At 42.2% G+C, this 14,331-nt stretch overlaps 3 protein-coding genes across 3 annotated transcripts in view; 2 read left to right on the plus strand and 1 right to left on the minus strand.

The window, feature by feature from the left end:
- Nucleotides 1-2,141, plus strand: part of wrnip1 (WRN helicase interacting protein 1) — a 6,822-nt gene extending 4,681 nt beyond the window's left edge. The window contains exons 5-7 of the mRNA XM_005912661.2: nucleotides 42-197; nucleotides 1,150-1,229; nucleotides 1,335-2,141. Coding sequence (XP_005912723.2) covers nucleotides 42-197; nucleotides 1,150-1,229; nucleotides 1,335-1,370 — 272 coding nt within the window. The 3' untranslated portion in view covers nucleotides 1,371-2,141. The remainder of the gene's footprint in view (nucleotides 1-41; nucleotides 198-1,149; nucleotides 1,230-1,334) is intronic.
- Nucleotides 2,142-4,552: 2,411 nt separating this feature from the next.
- On the plus strand, nucleotides 4,553-10,988 carry dhx30 (DEAH (Asp-Glu-Ala-His) box helicase 30). The gene is made up of 19 exons (XM_005912660.3): nucleotides 4,553-4,763; nucleotides 4,959-5,095; nucleotides 5,196-5,306; nucleotides 5,394-5,648; nucleotides 5,739-5,888; nucleotides 5,968-6,120; nucleotides 6,208-6,675; nucleotides 7,274-7,657; nucleotides 7,751-7,820; nucleotides 7,920-8,024; nucleotides 8,107-8,282; nucleotides 8,355-8,561; nucleotides 8,675-8,756; nucleotides 8,833-9,026; nucleotides 9,108-9,267; nucleotides 9,373-9,530; nucleotides 9,729-9,832; nucleotides 9,915-10,054; nucleotides 10,358-10,988. Exons 1-19 carry the CDS (start codon nucleotides 4,592-4,594, stop codon nucleotides 10,603-10,605), a joined length of 3,474 nt encoding a protein of 1,157 aa, XP_005912722.1. The 5' UTR covers nucleotides 4,553-4,591; the 3' UTR covers nucleotides 10,606-10,988.
- A 41-nt stretch (nucleotides 10,989-11,029) lies between these two features.
- The window catches only part of LOC102312656 (alanine aminotransferase 1), a gene marked incomplete in the record, with an annotated part of 15,135 nt that continues 11,833 nt past the window's right edge, over nucleotides 11,030-14,331 (minus strand). Inside the window, 7 exon segments of the mRNA XM_014332505.2 lie at nucleotides 11,030-11,163; nucleotides 11,349-11,461; nucleotides 11,574-11,729; nucleotides 11,843-12,017; nucleotides 13,503-13,639; nucleotides 13,733-13,812; nucleotides 13,915-14,158. Of these exon segments, the coding sequence (XP_014187991.1) occupies nucleotides 11,073-11,163; nucleotides 11,349-11,461; nucleotides 11,574-11,729; nucleotides 11,843-12,017; nucleotides 13,503-13,639; nucleotides 13,733-13,812; nucleotides 13,915-14,158 (996 nt within the window).

Raw genomic sequence — 14,331 nt, forward strand, 5'->3', positions numbered from 1 at the left:
GTGTGTGTGTGTGTGTGTGTGTGTGTGTGTGTTACTTAAAGGTGAAGAGCATTACAACTGCATATCAGCGTTACATAAGTCTATGAGAGGCTCCCATGAGAATGCGTCTCTGTACTGGCTGGGCCGTATGCTTGAGGGTGGCGAGGATCCACTCTACGTGGCTCGCAGATTGGTCCGCTTTGCCAGTGAAGATGTGGGTAGGTGAATTTAATTGTCGCATTATCTCACCTCCACATTTATATATATATATTTATATATTTTAGAATTTTCCAGCTGCAATCATCCGGTGTGTATTGACCTTTTTTTTTTTTCCCCTGGCACAAAGGGTTTAATAAATAGCAAGAAAATCAAAATACACACAGAAAAAAAAAGATACGGGCACTGCTATCAGCCCAATAATTTTTTTTAAACATTATCAGTTCATCCCTAAGTTAAAGGCTTCTTACACTTTTTTCCAGTTTTTCTTCTCTACAATCCTAACCACATCTGGCTTTATTATGTCAGTAGAGCTATTTATACTTTTTTATTGTACAATTTTAAGACAAGATATGGCAATTTTGAATTTGGTGGCAGCAGTATGTCTCAGAAAAGTTGGGACATGGCAACAAAAGGCTGGAAAAGTAAGAGTTACTACAAAGAAACAGCTGGAGGAACATGTTGCAACTAATTAGTGTAATTGGCAATATTACAGCAACAAGATTAGATATAAAAAAGCATCTTAGAGAAGCAGAGAGTTTCTCAGAAGTAAAGCGCAGAGGTTCAGCAATCTGCCAAAAACTGCATCTACAAATTGTTAAAAAAAATGAACTAATTTTCCTCAATGTAACAAAGACTTTAAATATCTCATCATCTATAGTACATAACATTATCAAAAGATTGATGATTAAAGAAATCCCTGTGCATAATGGAGAAGGCTGAAAATCAACATCAGATTCCCGTGATGCTGCATTAAAACCGGGCACGCCGTTGTCATGGAAACCACAGCACGAGCTCAGGAACACTTCTATAAATCGCTGTCTGCGAAAATAGTTCAGAAACTACTGACTGGACTGAAATGACAGAGAGAGAGGAAGCTTGACAAAGTATTCATAATGTTTTTTTTAAAAAGTGCTTCTTATTCTGCAGCGTTGCATCCTTCTTGTCTTTCAGGTATGGCAGATCCCGCCGCTCTTACTCAGGCTGTTTCTGCCTTCCAAGCCTGTCATTTCATTGGGATGCCTGAATGTGAGGTAAGCTCAGTGGACCAATCAGTGACTGGAAGTCTCCTGTCTTGTCAACCCTAAAGTTGTCTTCACCTCAGTTTTCTTCCTTTTGTTTCATCTGCTGGTCAACAGGTGATCCTCGCTCAGTGTGTGGTCTATCTGGCATGAGCACCCAAGTCTGTTTCGATCTACAAGGCCTATGATAATGTGAAGACCTGTTTGAGAAGCCACAAAGGTCCCCTGCCTCCCGTCCCCTTGCACCTCCGCAATGCCCCAACCAGACTTATGAAACAGCTGGGATACTCGAAAGGCTACAAATACAACCCAGCCTTCAGCGACCCCGTAGAGCAGGAGTACTTACCTGAGGAGCTGCAAGGAATCAACTTCTTCACCTGGAAGCCCTCAGGCTCATGAGTACTTTTGTAAAAACAAAAAACACAAAAGTAAACACAGCAAACTGATTTTCTCCACATAAATTATATCCACTCAGCTCTGCTTCACTGCATATTATTCTGTAGTTGTCCAGCTACCCTGCTGTACTGACACACTGAACCACAGTTTGAAAACCACTGCTGTCATGTTCTTTAAAACTGAGGCTGCTACAAGTTAAGGCTTATTATATAAGCTGTGTATTTACGCTGGCAGTTAAGATTTTTTGCTTGTGTCACAAACTTGTTAATTACAAAGGTTAGAAAAAAATAATAAAAAACTGCACTCATTCTATAAACGGTCATTTCTCATGTTATAGTTTTTACATTTGCTTTGTAGTTATACAAATAGATCAATGACACAGTAACTAAATACACCCAACTCACCTTTGTATTTTCATAATGCTAATTCAGACTTTTTAAAACTGTCCATGTTTGGATTTATCTTTGTAAAACATGTATATATTGTTTAAAATGAATGAATGCGTTTCCTTATCTGTTCAATCCTGCATGTTTCTTATAATGTGTAGATGCTTAAAGGAAATGCAAGTCAGACATAATACAAACATTTTATTATACACTTTAATGTTCAGTTTCTTCACATGTTATGAAGTCTAAATCAGTTTTGGGCCGTTGTCTGCAAAGAAACATCACCAGAGTTTGTACCTGTCTCGGAGAGAATTTTCTTTACAGGGCAGTGAAACAGATTCCTGTCATCGACTTCCTGATTTGTTCTTTTTCACATATGAAATATGAATATGAAATATTCCAGATAAAACAAAATTTAATGTCAGATAAAGATAACCCAGGTAAATACAGAATGCAGTTTTTAAATAATTTAAGGGAATAAAGCTATACAACCCTACCTGGCCCTGTGTGAAAAGGTAAATGGCCCACTTAAATTATGAATTAACTTAGAAAACAGAGTTCAATTTCACTAACCACACACTGACCTGATTACTGCCAGGCCTGTTGAATCAAAAAGATCACTTTAACAGAACCTGTATAACAAAGTGAAGTATGCTTAAAGATCATGCCACGATCTAAAGAAACTCGAGAACAAATGAGAAACTGTTGTTAAGTTTCCAGATTGATACAAGTGGATGACATCTATCTGTCTATAAAGGTTATGTCACATCTAAGGCTTTGGGACTCCAGAGAGTAGACAGCCTACCAAAATTACTCCCAAGAATACATCAGCACCTCATCCAGATCACAAATGAACGCAGGACAACATCTAAAAAACAGCAGGCTTCACTTGCCTCAGTTAAGGTCAGAGTTCATGATTCAACAATAAGAAAGAGACCAGGCAAAAATGGCATCCATGGGGGAGTTCAAAGGTTAAAACCACTACTGGCCTCCAGAGTCACCCTGAACCGTAACACATACACTGAACAGCACTGTCAGTTTATTTTGCAAAAATATAACATAAAGTTCTGTGGTTGTTTTTCACATGGCATGCTGACTTGCTTTCACCTCCTGCACAGACCATTGTTGTCTTTACTGAACCACCCCACCAGTCACTTTAACTGCAGACGCTGTGATCCACCACCTGCTGTGGTGTAGCAGGGGGCTAAAGATCACAACACCAATCAAATCGAATGCATAATAACTGAGTATTTAGAATTTAACAAAGATGTGCCACACTTGACAATAGCAGTGGTGTAGAGACGACCCCACCCTGTGATGTAGCAGGGCTGGTTGTGGGTGAGAGTAGCATCAGGCAAGCCAGCTGAACCTCATCCCTGATAGTGGTTCTCTTCTCCAGTTTTAGTAGGGCAATGTCATTCCTGTGAACAAGGATGAGGAAAAAAATAGACTGTGTCATTGTTTTCCTCATCCTTGTTAAAGAGTAGAAAGCAACACCATATCCACACGACACACAGTTCCATTTGGGGTGTATGAATTTTTCAATGATAATGAACTATTCAGGTCCCTCCTCTTTGTTCATGTCATGCTCAGCAAGAACCACCCTGTATGTGTAGAAACTGGAATTGAAACGAAAAAGGCTTTCAGTTCATGTTTATGACACTTTTTTTAGTATTCAAAACGGCTGCTTATATGTGATCTGGCCATGAAAACACCAAGAACAAATTCGCTCTCGTGTGATGCAGTGTGCTGCTGTCAAGACCCAGTTAGGTGCAATTATTGTCCCTCCACAAGTGGGTTTGAAGGACCGCAAAGAAACCTGAAAGTAAAGGAAAACTTTGATTGATTTGGATCAGAAATCACATTCACAAGGCTCAGATCCTTCAGCGTTAGCAGCAAGCTGCTCTATATGTTTTATCAGTCTGCTGTTGCGAGAACCGTCTTCTTTGCTGTAGCATGCTGGAGTCCAGGCATCAAAGCAAAGGACACAAACAGACTGTACAAACTCATCTGGAAGGCAGAGTCTGTTTTTGGCATGAAGCTCGCCACCCTGGAGGAGGTGAACAGTGACAGAATGCTGGCAAGACTGCTGGCAATCATGGACAATGACTCCCACCCCTCCATAACACACTGGACAATCTGAAGAGCAGTTTCAGTAATGGGTTCCTTCAACTTTGCTATCTGAGGGAACGTTACAGGAGGTTGTTCCTTCCCGTTGCTATCAGACTCTTTAATTTATCCCCGTGGGTCACTTTTGTGCACCACAACATATATTTTCACACATACTTGTCCTATTATATTTATATGTATATTTAGATTTAGATTTATATCTCTATATTTATCTATATGTCTTAATGTTTATTTATTAATATCGCCGTTTCTACACTCATTTTGTATGAGTGCTTGATGTTTGTTGTATATCTGCTGCTATGACAACTCAATTTCCCTCTGGGATTAATAAAGTTTCTCTGATTCTGATCTGCTCATGTTTTTACGAGGCGCTCTAAAAGATGCAGTTATACTCCCTGCCACAAGAGGGCGTTTCATGAAAACGGCTTGTAGAGGAGCCGAAGAAGAAACTTTAGTTTAAAGATGGCGCTACCCGGTGTTTTACTCGTGCGTTTGAGAGCGCTATGCAACATTGGCAAATGCGTTCACAGTGGCTGTAAAACAGCGTCTGACTTGAGTAAAGAAATGCGGTGGTATGGGACCAAATCTCCAAGCTTTCAGATGAATGCGACATCTTATTTCCAGAGTAAACGAGGTGAGTGAAGATGCCGGTTAGCTAACGGGTGACAGCTCGCCAGCAGCGGCGCTAAAAACTCAAGGGCACGTCATTTAAAAGGTTATGGTTTGTGCTTGTATTTCGTAGTCTTGCTTCTTTTATCTCATATTTGGACTCCCATGTATCCACTACCGACAGTCACCTTTTACAATTTTTATTATATTTATTATTTAGTCGATAGCAGACGCCACCTCCTGAAGGAGTTTCCAGATCCTAAAAGCCTCCTGCACAACACCATCTCACGGTCACTGGGAGTCAGCGACCTCTCTCAGCTCATCCAGTACAGTTGCATGGAACATGCTGGTGTTAAGGTCAGCGCTAAAGTCAGAGCGAGACAGCATTATTGCTTTCACTGTACATGTGACAAAATCCGTTGATGGTGTTAAGCTTTGTGTTGTGGCTCCTCTGTAGAAGGCCACTGTCACGCTGCAGTGGCCCTGCAAGATAGAAGAGGAGGGTTACGGCTCAAAGAAGAGCGAGGCAGAGCAATTTGCAGCAGCTGCCGCTTGTCAGAAGCTCAGAGTAAGCTGAAAACCAGCATGTGAGTTTGCAGTATATGATATGTCTCTTTCTCCCCTCTCACCGTTCTTTGATTGTGTTTGTTTACAGGAAATGGGTGTGATAGGGCCAAACAACCAGCTCCCCAGGAGGAGAGCTGGCCGAGGGAGAGGAGGGCTGCATACACCTCTTCATGATAATGAGGATAATTCCTGGACAGGTGATATCTACAGAGGCAGAGCAAATGACCGGGCACCTGCTAAAGAGGATGACTCCAATGTGTCAGAAGCTCTTTCCTTGTTTCCACAACCTAAATCTCTGTTGAATAGGGTTATCCAGGTGGCAACATCGTCCAACAATATCTGGGTTTGTAGTTCACTTTGTTTTGGGCGGTAACAATCTGTCCTCTTTAAACTCAATGTGCATTGTAAGCTACCATGTGACTTATTACTGCAGGAGCTACTGCAGTTCAGAACAACAGGGGGGAAGCTAAAGAAGTGTGAACTGACTCTGCTCTGGCCCGAGGAGATGACATTCACAGCCAAAGCAGGCAGCCGGGCGGCAGCAGAGGCGAGAGCTGCTGCACTTGCCTGCATGAAGCTAAAGGTGAGTATTTGTCGAGAACTACTGTATCTTAACAAGTCAAGATTGTACTTAATATATGCATCTCACCTGCTGGTTACAGGAATTGGAGCTGCTGGATAAGGACAACAACCCACTGACACATGCCAAGTATCATCGAGAAAAGGTGAGGGAGGCTGGAGAGAGGGAGAGGCGCCCACTTCCATTGGAGATTCCAAAATATCTGGAGCAAAGCGTGAGAGAGTACCTCACCCAGGTGAGTCTTGGTACAAGGAGGATTAGTGGTGTTTGACTGAGTTTTGACAAAAATGTAAGTTTCTGAGTTTGCGCATTTTTCTAACAGTACCCAGTGACAACAGAGGTACAGAAACTATGGGAAGAGGAAGAGGCAAAAGAACAGCAGACAATAAACCGGAATGATGAGGAAGAGGAGGATTTTATAACAGATGCCATCACAGGCAGGCCGTACAGGCCTCTTTCTGAATCTGAGGCTCAGCAGCTCAGCATCCACCTGCAGGAGAGGTGGAACAGAGCGAACCCCGAACTGAGCCTCGAGCTCCCGGTCGACGCCCACCGTCAGCGTGTGATCTCAGCTGTGCAGGCCTCCAGGGTAGTTGTGATTGCTGGAGAAACAGGATGTGGCAAGACAACTCGGGTCCCTCGTTTTCTGCTGGAGGATCGCGTGAGAGGGGGCAGCGGGGCTGAGTGCAACATCTTGGTAACCCAGCCTCGCCGGATCAGTGCTGTGTCGGTGGCCCACCGTGTTGCTCAGGAGATGGGTCCAGCTCTGAAACAGTCTGTAGGATATCAGGTTAGGACAGCTGCATAGATTATACAATATCTTAGTTGAACACAAAACGATTTGTTTTGATTTCTCTAATAAGAGAAATGTATTTGCACAACTTCAAAACTTTGTCTTGTGCTTTAAAAATTAAGCTTTTAAAACTTTTTATTCAGTAAACATATTTGAAATTCCTCTCAGCAAAGCTGTTTTAGGGCTCACACAACAAAGTGCTCGAACTTTAATTTCAGTCATCACCGGGACATAAAATTATGTCATAGGTGTTTTTGTTATTTTTGATTTTATGAAGCTATCTAGATTACAGTAAAATGTTTGATCTGCCTGCACCTCTCTCTAGAAAACTTGAGTGTTGCAGCTCATGCAATGACTACAGATTTATATTAAAGTTCTAATTTTTGAGGGCCTTCCTCATATCTATTGTTTTTAACTATTTTCTGACATAAAGAGTAAAAAGTAGAATAAAATAAACTGGCAGTTTTCTCATTCTACCACATTGGTTTTGTAATTGAACCCTTGAATTGTGGCTGGTAGCATCGCAAGGATATGAAGGGTGGAGTTAATCTTTTCCATAGTAATGCATAATATTTGTATTATCTTTCTCTTGTAGGTGAGACTCGAGAGCCGACTCCCAGAGCACAGTGGAGGAGCGTTGCTCTTCCTCACAGTGGGCGTCCTGCTGAGGAAGCTGCAGTCAAACCCAACCCTGAAGGGAATCAGCCACGTGGTGGTTGACGAGGTCCACGAGAGAGACATAAACACAGACCTGCTGCTGGCTCTGCTGCGCACAAGCCTGAATGAGAACCCTGACCTGAGGGTCGTTCTCATGAGTGCCACTGGGGACAACGAAAGGCTGGCTCAGTACTTTGGCGGCTGCCCGATCGTAAAGGTGCCAGGGTTCATGCACCCAGTACGAGACAAGTACCTGGAAGATGTACTAAAAGAGATGGGGCGTCGGTCTCAGGTCCCAGAAAGGGCGAAGACGGACAAAGAGGTGGAACTCACATCTGCCACATTTTTGTTTTTCACACATTTTCTTTTTTTCTTTCCAAACTGATGAGTTGCTCTGCGTCTTCTTCTTGTTTAGAACGATGCCACACCGGATCTCGATTTTGTCGCTGATGTCATCGAACACATTGACAGATGTGGAGAACCAGGTGCCTATTTTACCAAGCTGTTAATTCACTTTAAATAATAGTGTTTGAATTTTGGGCAGAGTCATATTTTACAACAACTCCTCTCCCCTCGTTCTTCAGGTGCAGTGTTGTGTTTCCTCCCGGGATGGCAGGACATAAAGGCTGTTCAAGAGAAGCTCAAGGAAAAACCGCGCTTCTCCTCTGGCTCCCAGATGATCCTGCCCTGTAAGTAAGGCGATGGATTTCCAGAGGCCAAAAAGGTTCCCCACCTATAACCAGTTTATAATTGGTTCTGCTTTTCTTTTAGTGCACTCAAGTTTATCAGTGGCTGACCAGCAGGCTGTGTTCCAGCGCCCCCAAGTGGGACAAAGAAAGATTGTCCTGGCCACAAACATTGCTGAGACCTCAGTTACAATAGATGACATTGTTCACGTGGTGGATGCAGGAACTCACAAAGAACAGAATTATGACCCAAGGACTAAGGTTAGTATTGACATTTGATTTTATTCCAGGAAAATGTCAGCAAAAGTAATCTCTTTATTTATTTCGCCCCAGGTGTCCTGTCTGGATACAGTTTGGATTTCCCGTTCAAATGTTACACAAAGAAAAGGGAGAGCAGGCCGGTGTCAGCCGGGACAGTCCTACCATCTTTTCTCAAGAAAACAGCTGGAATCCATGCCTCCCTTTCCCATCCCTGAGATCCTGCGCATCCCACTTGAGAGTTTAGTAGTGCAGGCTAAAATCCACAGTCCAAACTCAAAGGTACAGGAATAATTTTTTCCCTGTTCTTTCTTGCCTGTTCTTTCTTGTATCTGTATTTACATTTTTCTTCTATTTTATATTTATTAATGGCTTATCATTTTTGGTGCTTGTAGGCTGTAGATTTCTTATCCCAAGTATTGGACAGCCCAGAGCCAGAGTCTGTGAGAGACGCTGTCCGTAATCTACAAGATATAGGTAAGCGCGTCTTTGCTCGTCTTTGCTCGTCTTTACTTGTCTTTACTTGTCATTTTGATGCACTTTTGTTTTGCAGGAGTCCTGGACAGGACCGAAACACTGACTCCATTAGGGGATCGTGTCGCCTGCATGTCATGTGACCCACGGCTGGGCAAAATATTAGTCCTGAGTAGCATGTTTAGATGTGTTATGCCTATGTTGTCTGTAGCTGCCTGTCTTACTAGAGACCCTTTCCACAACAGCTTGCAGAACAGAGCACTAGTCAACAAGGTGAGAGGTCTTCACCATAATAAATTTTGCCATATTTTTGTTTGCTAAGCTGTTACTGAGTCGTCTGCTTTGTTTGTTCAGGCCAAAGAGGCTCTGAGTGGCTCAAGCTACAGTGACTATCTGGTGGTCAGTAGAGCTGTTCTGGGCTGGAGGAAAGTTCAGCAGGACGGCAACCGAGAGGACAGGGATGACTTTCTGGAGAGACACACCCTGTCCAAGGCCAGCCTTCGTTTTATAAATGGTCAGTCTTTTACACCCTGTCTCAGTCCACTTTTGGAAGTTAAAAATCCCTGCCCTCTTGTTTTTTGCTAAATTCAAATATTTCTGTCATCTGATCCTATTGCAGGTCTTATATCTCAGTTCAGTGATAATCTGCATGACGCTGGACTGGTTTCTCATCCCAGTGACTGCCAGCGTTACACCTCTCTCTACAATGAGCACAGCAACCAGGATGAGCTGCTTAAAGCTGTACTGCTGGCTGGGCTGTATCCCAACCTCATTCAGGTACATGACAGCTACCCAGACTGACTTTCACTGCCTATATCCTGCTATAATTCCCCCCCCCCCCCTTCCTCATAACAGTGATGTAACGGTTCTATAAATCTACTTGAGCTTTTCTAGGTTAAAGCTGTATAGGTGTTTGTGTTGAATCTGACATTGCATTTAAATTAGACCTGGTTTGTTTTGTTCTTTTGTTTTTAGGTGAAGAAAGGTGTTGTGACTAAAGGAGGACGCTTTCGTCCCAACAGCATTTCTTTGCGAACACTCAGTGGGCCAGTGCTGCTTCACCGCTCCTCAGTGAACCGGTCAGAGCATGCCCTAAATATTGAGTTGCATCACAAACAGACTTGATGTGCATGTAAAGTTTGTTTTCATTTTATATTGTAGTGGGAAAGAAGACCTCCCTAGTCGGTGGTTGACCTTCTTCAGTGCCATCAAGTCCAACGGGAATGTTTTCATCAGAGACTCTTCTGCAGTCCATCCACTCGCTCTGTTGCTGCTTACAGACTGCGATATCACAGAGATGGGTAAGATGTTTTCTGCTCTCCCTAAAGAATGCATTTGTAGCACAGGTTGGAGGATGGTAATCTGACTGAAGTCCTTTGTTTGTGCACGTCTCTGATCAGCTGAAAATCTTGTTGGTTTAGATGTGTTCAAGTGCTGACTAATGCTTTTGGGCTGTTATGGAGTGCTACAGTAAAAATGAAATTATTTCAACTGTGCAAGTCTGTCTACATGTTTGTAGTTTGCATTTTAGACAAGCACCAAAAATGAAATCATCCCTCTGCATTAGCAGACTTGAATTCTACTCTTCTTTTTCTTGTGACCAGTGCATGGCGACAAAATAGAAGTATCATTTTCTGGACGATCTCTGGTGCGCTGTGAGCTGCAGGTTGAGACGTGGGAGCTGCTCTGGGAGCTACGCACTTCCATTCAGACCATGCTGCACCGAAACCTCAACAGCCCCAGTAACACAAATGCTTCTCAAGATGGAAAGCTCATCTCTTTACTAGTAGAGCTGCTGAACAATACAGATTCAAACCCTCTTGTTCACAGCAGTGACAGTGAGGTGGATTGATAAGACTGAGGGTTTTCTACATGTCTGCTGGCTCAGACAGATTAAGTGGCTGATGATTTGCTGTTTTGACATCACTTTCTTTTTTTCTTTTCTTTTTTTTTTTTTTTTTCCCCCCCTATTTTAGTGCTGGATTCCAATGTGAAAGCACGGAATTTATCAGGAACTCTTTAAAGAACACACTACTAATTATTTTTTTTTTTTAATTTTTTTTTTAATTAAATTTTTAATGATGGCTGATGTAAGGCCTCATTTGAATTTGGAACTTGTAATAGGCGGTTAGTTGCTTTCTGAAAAGCTGAAGCTGTATCTTACTCTAATGGGTAGTGACAAAAGATGGCTGACCAAAGATTGTATGCAATAAATGTCATATTTATTAAAATCAACATCGCTGTTTCAAAAATTGGTTTGATTTTCTATATAGAGTTATGGGATTACAGAAAAAGGAAAGTCCAATGGGAACTTTGTCTTTAAGAAAAATCCTTCATAAATGTCATGTGGAAGCTGCTCAGGCGTCTCAGTAATTCCTCCATGATGTCCTGAGGGACCGCGATGCAAAATCTGCAGGCAAAAAAAAAAAAGACTTTGAGACTTGGACCATGAAATGAATCCATCTGCAGTCTAAACACAGACTTCTTTTAACAATAGAAATTATTTTTTGTTTTATACCAAAAATAAAATTGCTTTATATAATATCTATAATTTCTCAATGATGTACTTTGAAGAGTGCCCGACTTGTGTTGTACCTGATGTGGTAGGTGCCCTCCTTTTGTCCGTACTCCCAACCAGGACCGGTAAACACTCCACCTTCTTCTAGCAGTCTCGTACAGTAGAATGTGTCTGGCTGCAGTCCTAATTCCTGAAATATCCAAGGAAAACAACAAACACATTTCAGGAAAATGAACCAGGAGAAAGTTCAAAGGGCTTCAACACAGATTATGTAATACATCCTCTTGCATTTCTGCTGTAACCTTGGCTTTCTGAATAGCTTTTGGTGTGAGGTGCAGTCTGGGGAATGCAAACAATCCTCCTTCAATGGGTGGGCAGCTGAATCCCGGTAGGCTGTTGACAACCTCGTGGACTTTCTTCACGCTATGAAGCAGCACAGTCCTGATCTGCTCAATTTCCTGCAGAAGACATCAGCTTGTAGAAAATGGCAAATTCTTTATCAAAAACAGCTACAGTGCTACATGTAGTTGGTCGTCCTCAGCTAAACAAGAGTACAGTTCTCAGGTCCAACCTGTTTATAGAGCAGGTACGAGGGGTCTCCTGGCTTTGGAGGGTCCGTCATCAGATCCAGGGCAATCTGACCTAAAACTGGTGAACAAGCATCTTTGGAGAACAGTGTGTGGATGTATTTCATGACAGCAGGATCCAGATTTACCAGCTCGACATATCCAGCACGGAGACCACACCTAATGAAAGAGACTTGCATGTAGAAACAACAAAAACGTAGCTGTTCTGGAGCTTTGCTTCTCATGATCACTCTCAGTGGATGACAGTTTATCACTGAATTTCATTGTTTTGTTTTGTTTTTTTCATTTCACACTATTCCTACCAACCCACTGCACGCCCTTCTTTACGACATCCTATGAAGATTTCTTCTTTACTTCTTGCCTGCCAGCTCAAGAGGACTCGTACATCAAAGCTCAGGTTGAGCAGTTTGGAGACATAGTTTGAGACCGAGATGGTTTGGACATGTGCAGAGGAAGGATAGTGGATATACTGGACACAACCTTCCTTTTCACTCTTGCCATGAAATGCATCCCCATCCTCTCCACCCTGCTTGCACTCTTAAAAGCATCACTGCTACACCTGTGATACTTTTAAGTTCCGCATTTTAGCTTGTATAAGAAGTGTTTAAACTTACAATGAGACTCTGGTCAATGATCTCTTTGTTCATACCAGTCTAAAGAAAATGTCCAAAGCTATTTTAGCACACTTGGCACTAATTTGCATGAATTTCAAAAAGACATTTCTACAATTAACACCGAAAATATATGTTAAACACACAAGTGTAATTGTCACGATGCAAGTTGTGCAATGCAATCAACTTTGGAAGATTTTACCTAACAGCCATAAAAGACTGACAGACAACATGGGCACCCAAGTTTGTGAATGTGATAACTCGAGAACAAACTGATGTAGGAGTTTTAAATTACATCATAGGTGTATCTACTAGAAGGCTGAGAGGTGCCACTAACTGCCGCCAGTATCAGGGTAACCATTGCACTGGTTAGCATATTAACTTGGCTGCAAGGAGGTTCAGGGGTCAAACCTGCTGACCAGCTGGAGTCTCTCCCTGTGCATATGTGGGATTTGTCCAGGTTATCTAGCAACCTTTCAGAGTCCAAAGATTGCATGGTAGGTTAATTGGTGACTTTAAGTGTGAATGTGTTTATAAATGACTGTCTCTCTGTGCTGGTCCAATAACAGCCTGCCAGCCTGACTAGGGTGTATCTCACGCAGTGACGCTAAGGTACCCAAAAATCTCCTCAGAACTTGTTTTTTTTTTTCCACTAGTATATCCAGTGTTCAGATTTCTCTTCTGAAAAAAGCATAAACTGTAGAGAGTAGCTTATGTCACATTTGTGTTTTTCAAGATAAGATTTCTTAAAACTCAACAATACAGAGAAATAATATTTGTAATGCAGTTAACAAACTTGAGAAGTTTGGTGTATAAGTTTTTAAAAATCCTGATCATCTTTGTAGTTGTGCAAATAATGCACAATAGCACTTATAAGTATCAGTGAGCAAACTAATGTCTTCATCTTTTTGATCTTGTAGTGAGATTGCTTATTTGACTGCTTTATTTCTTTAAATTTCAGTTTAATTTTTGCCTCAAGCTTTGTGAGAATCATCCATTACAAACCAGATACATATCTGGACTGAACACATACTCTCCCGAGAAGCCTTTGGACACTGAGTGAAAGGACGCCAGCTCCACTGTGCCTGAGAAAGGAGGCCCCATCTCGCTCACAGCCCTTTTGTAGGAGACAAACTCACAGTTTTCCCCATAAACACGGTCCTGATAGAGCTGCAATGCAACATGTAAACATCCATAAGTTCCTTTATACAGATGCATTTGGTTTTTAAAATATGCTTGCATGGATGATAATAGCTTCTCCACCTCATCAACCAGAAGAAAGAGCCTCTTTTCCCAAGCAAACCGGATCACCTCTAGCACTGATTTTTGACTCTGAACATAACCTACAGGCAGTGTGGCATAAAAACAAGGGTATAATATTCATCCTGTAACACAAAGAACAAACACTTACAGTAGATGATCCCCACACTGGCTGGAATAAATACCTGCTGGATTTCCGGGGTTGATGACGTACAGAGCCACAGGATTACAGACTCCCTTTGCAGATTCGAGCGCTCGCTGCAGCTCTTCCACCTGCAGCGCCCATCCCTGCTCCTCACTCAGGTAATAAGGGACGGCGACTGCACCCAACTGCGTTATGGACAACACGGTTTTGTTGTGGCATGGCACTGGAATCAACACACCTGTTCTTGGTGAAGCCTCACGGTTCACTAAGACATTGAGAATGTTCTAGAAAGCACAGAAAAGAGAGATTGTGATGATCCATTAGAAAGCACATACACATGGCCTTATGGCCTCTGACAGTGAACTCATCTCTGTGCTTCTCCTGCTAGACCTTAGTGCAGCGTTCAATACTGTTGACCATAATATCCTATTAGAGCGATTAGAACATGCTGTAGGTA

The sequence above is a fragment of the Haplochromis burtoni genome, unplaced genomic scaffold, assembly GCF_018398535.1.
Source record: "Haplochromis burtoni strain Fernald_Lab_line unplaced genomic scaffold, NCSU_Asbu1 Contig_3, whole genome shotgun sequence".
Classification (NCBI taxonomy): domain Eukaryota; kingdom Metazoa; phylum Chordata; class Actinopteri; order Cichliformes; family Cichlidae; genus Haplochromis; species Haplochromis burtoni.

Excerpts from the sequence above, each read along its gene's own strand:
- dhx30 (XM_005912660.3), top strand. The coding sequence starts at position 4,592 with ATGGCGCTACCCGGTGTTTTACTCGTGCGTTTGAGAGCGCTATGCAAC. Across the intron at positions 8,025-8,106 it reads CTCCCAGATGATCCTGCCCT|TGCACTCAAGTTTATCAGTG; the intron begins GTAAGTAAGGCG and ends CTTTTCTTTTAG. Across the intron at positions 9,268-9,372 it reads CAGCCTTCGTTTTATAAATG|GTCTTATATCTCAGTTCAGT; the intron begins GTCAGTCTTTTA and ends ATCCTATTGCAG.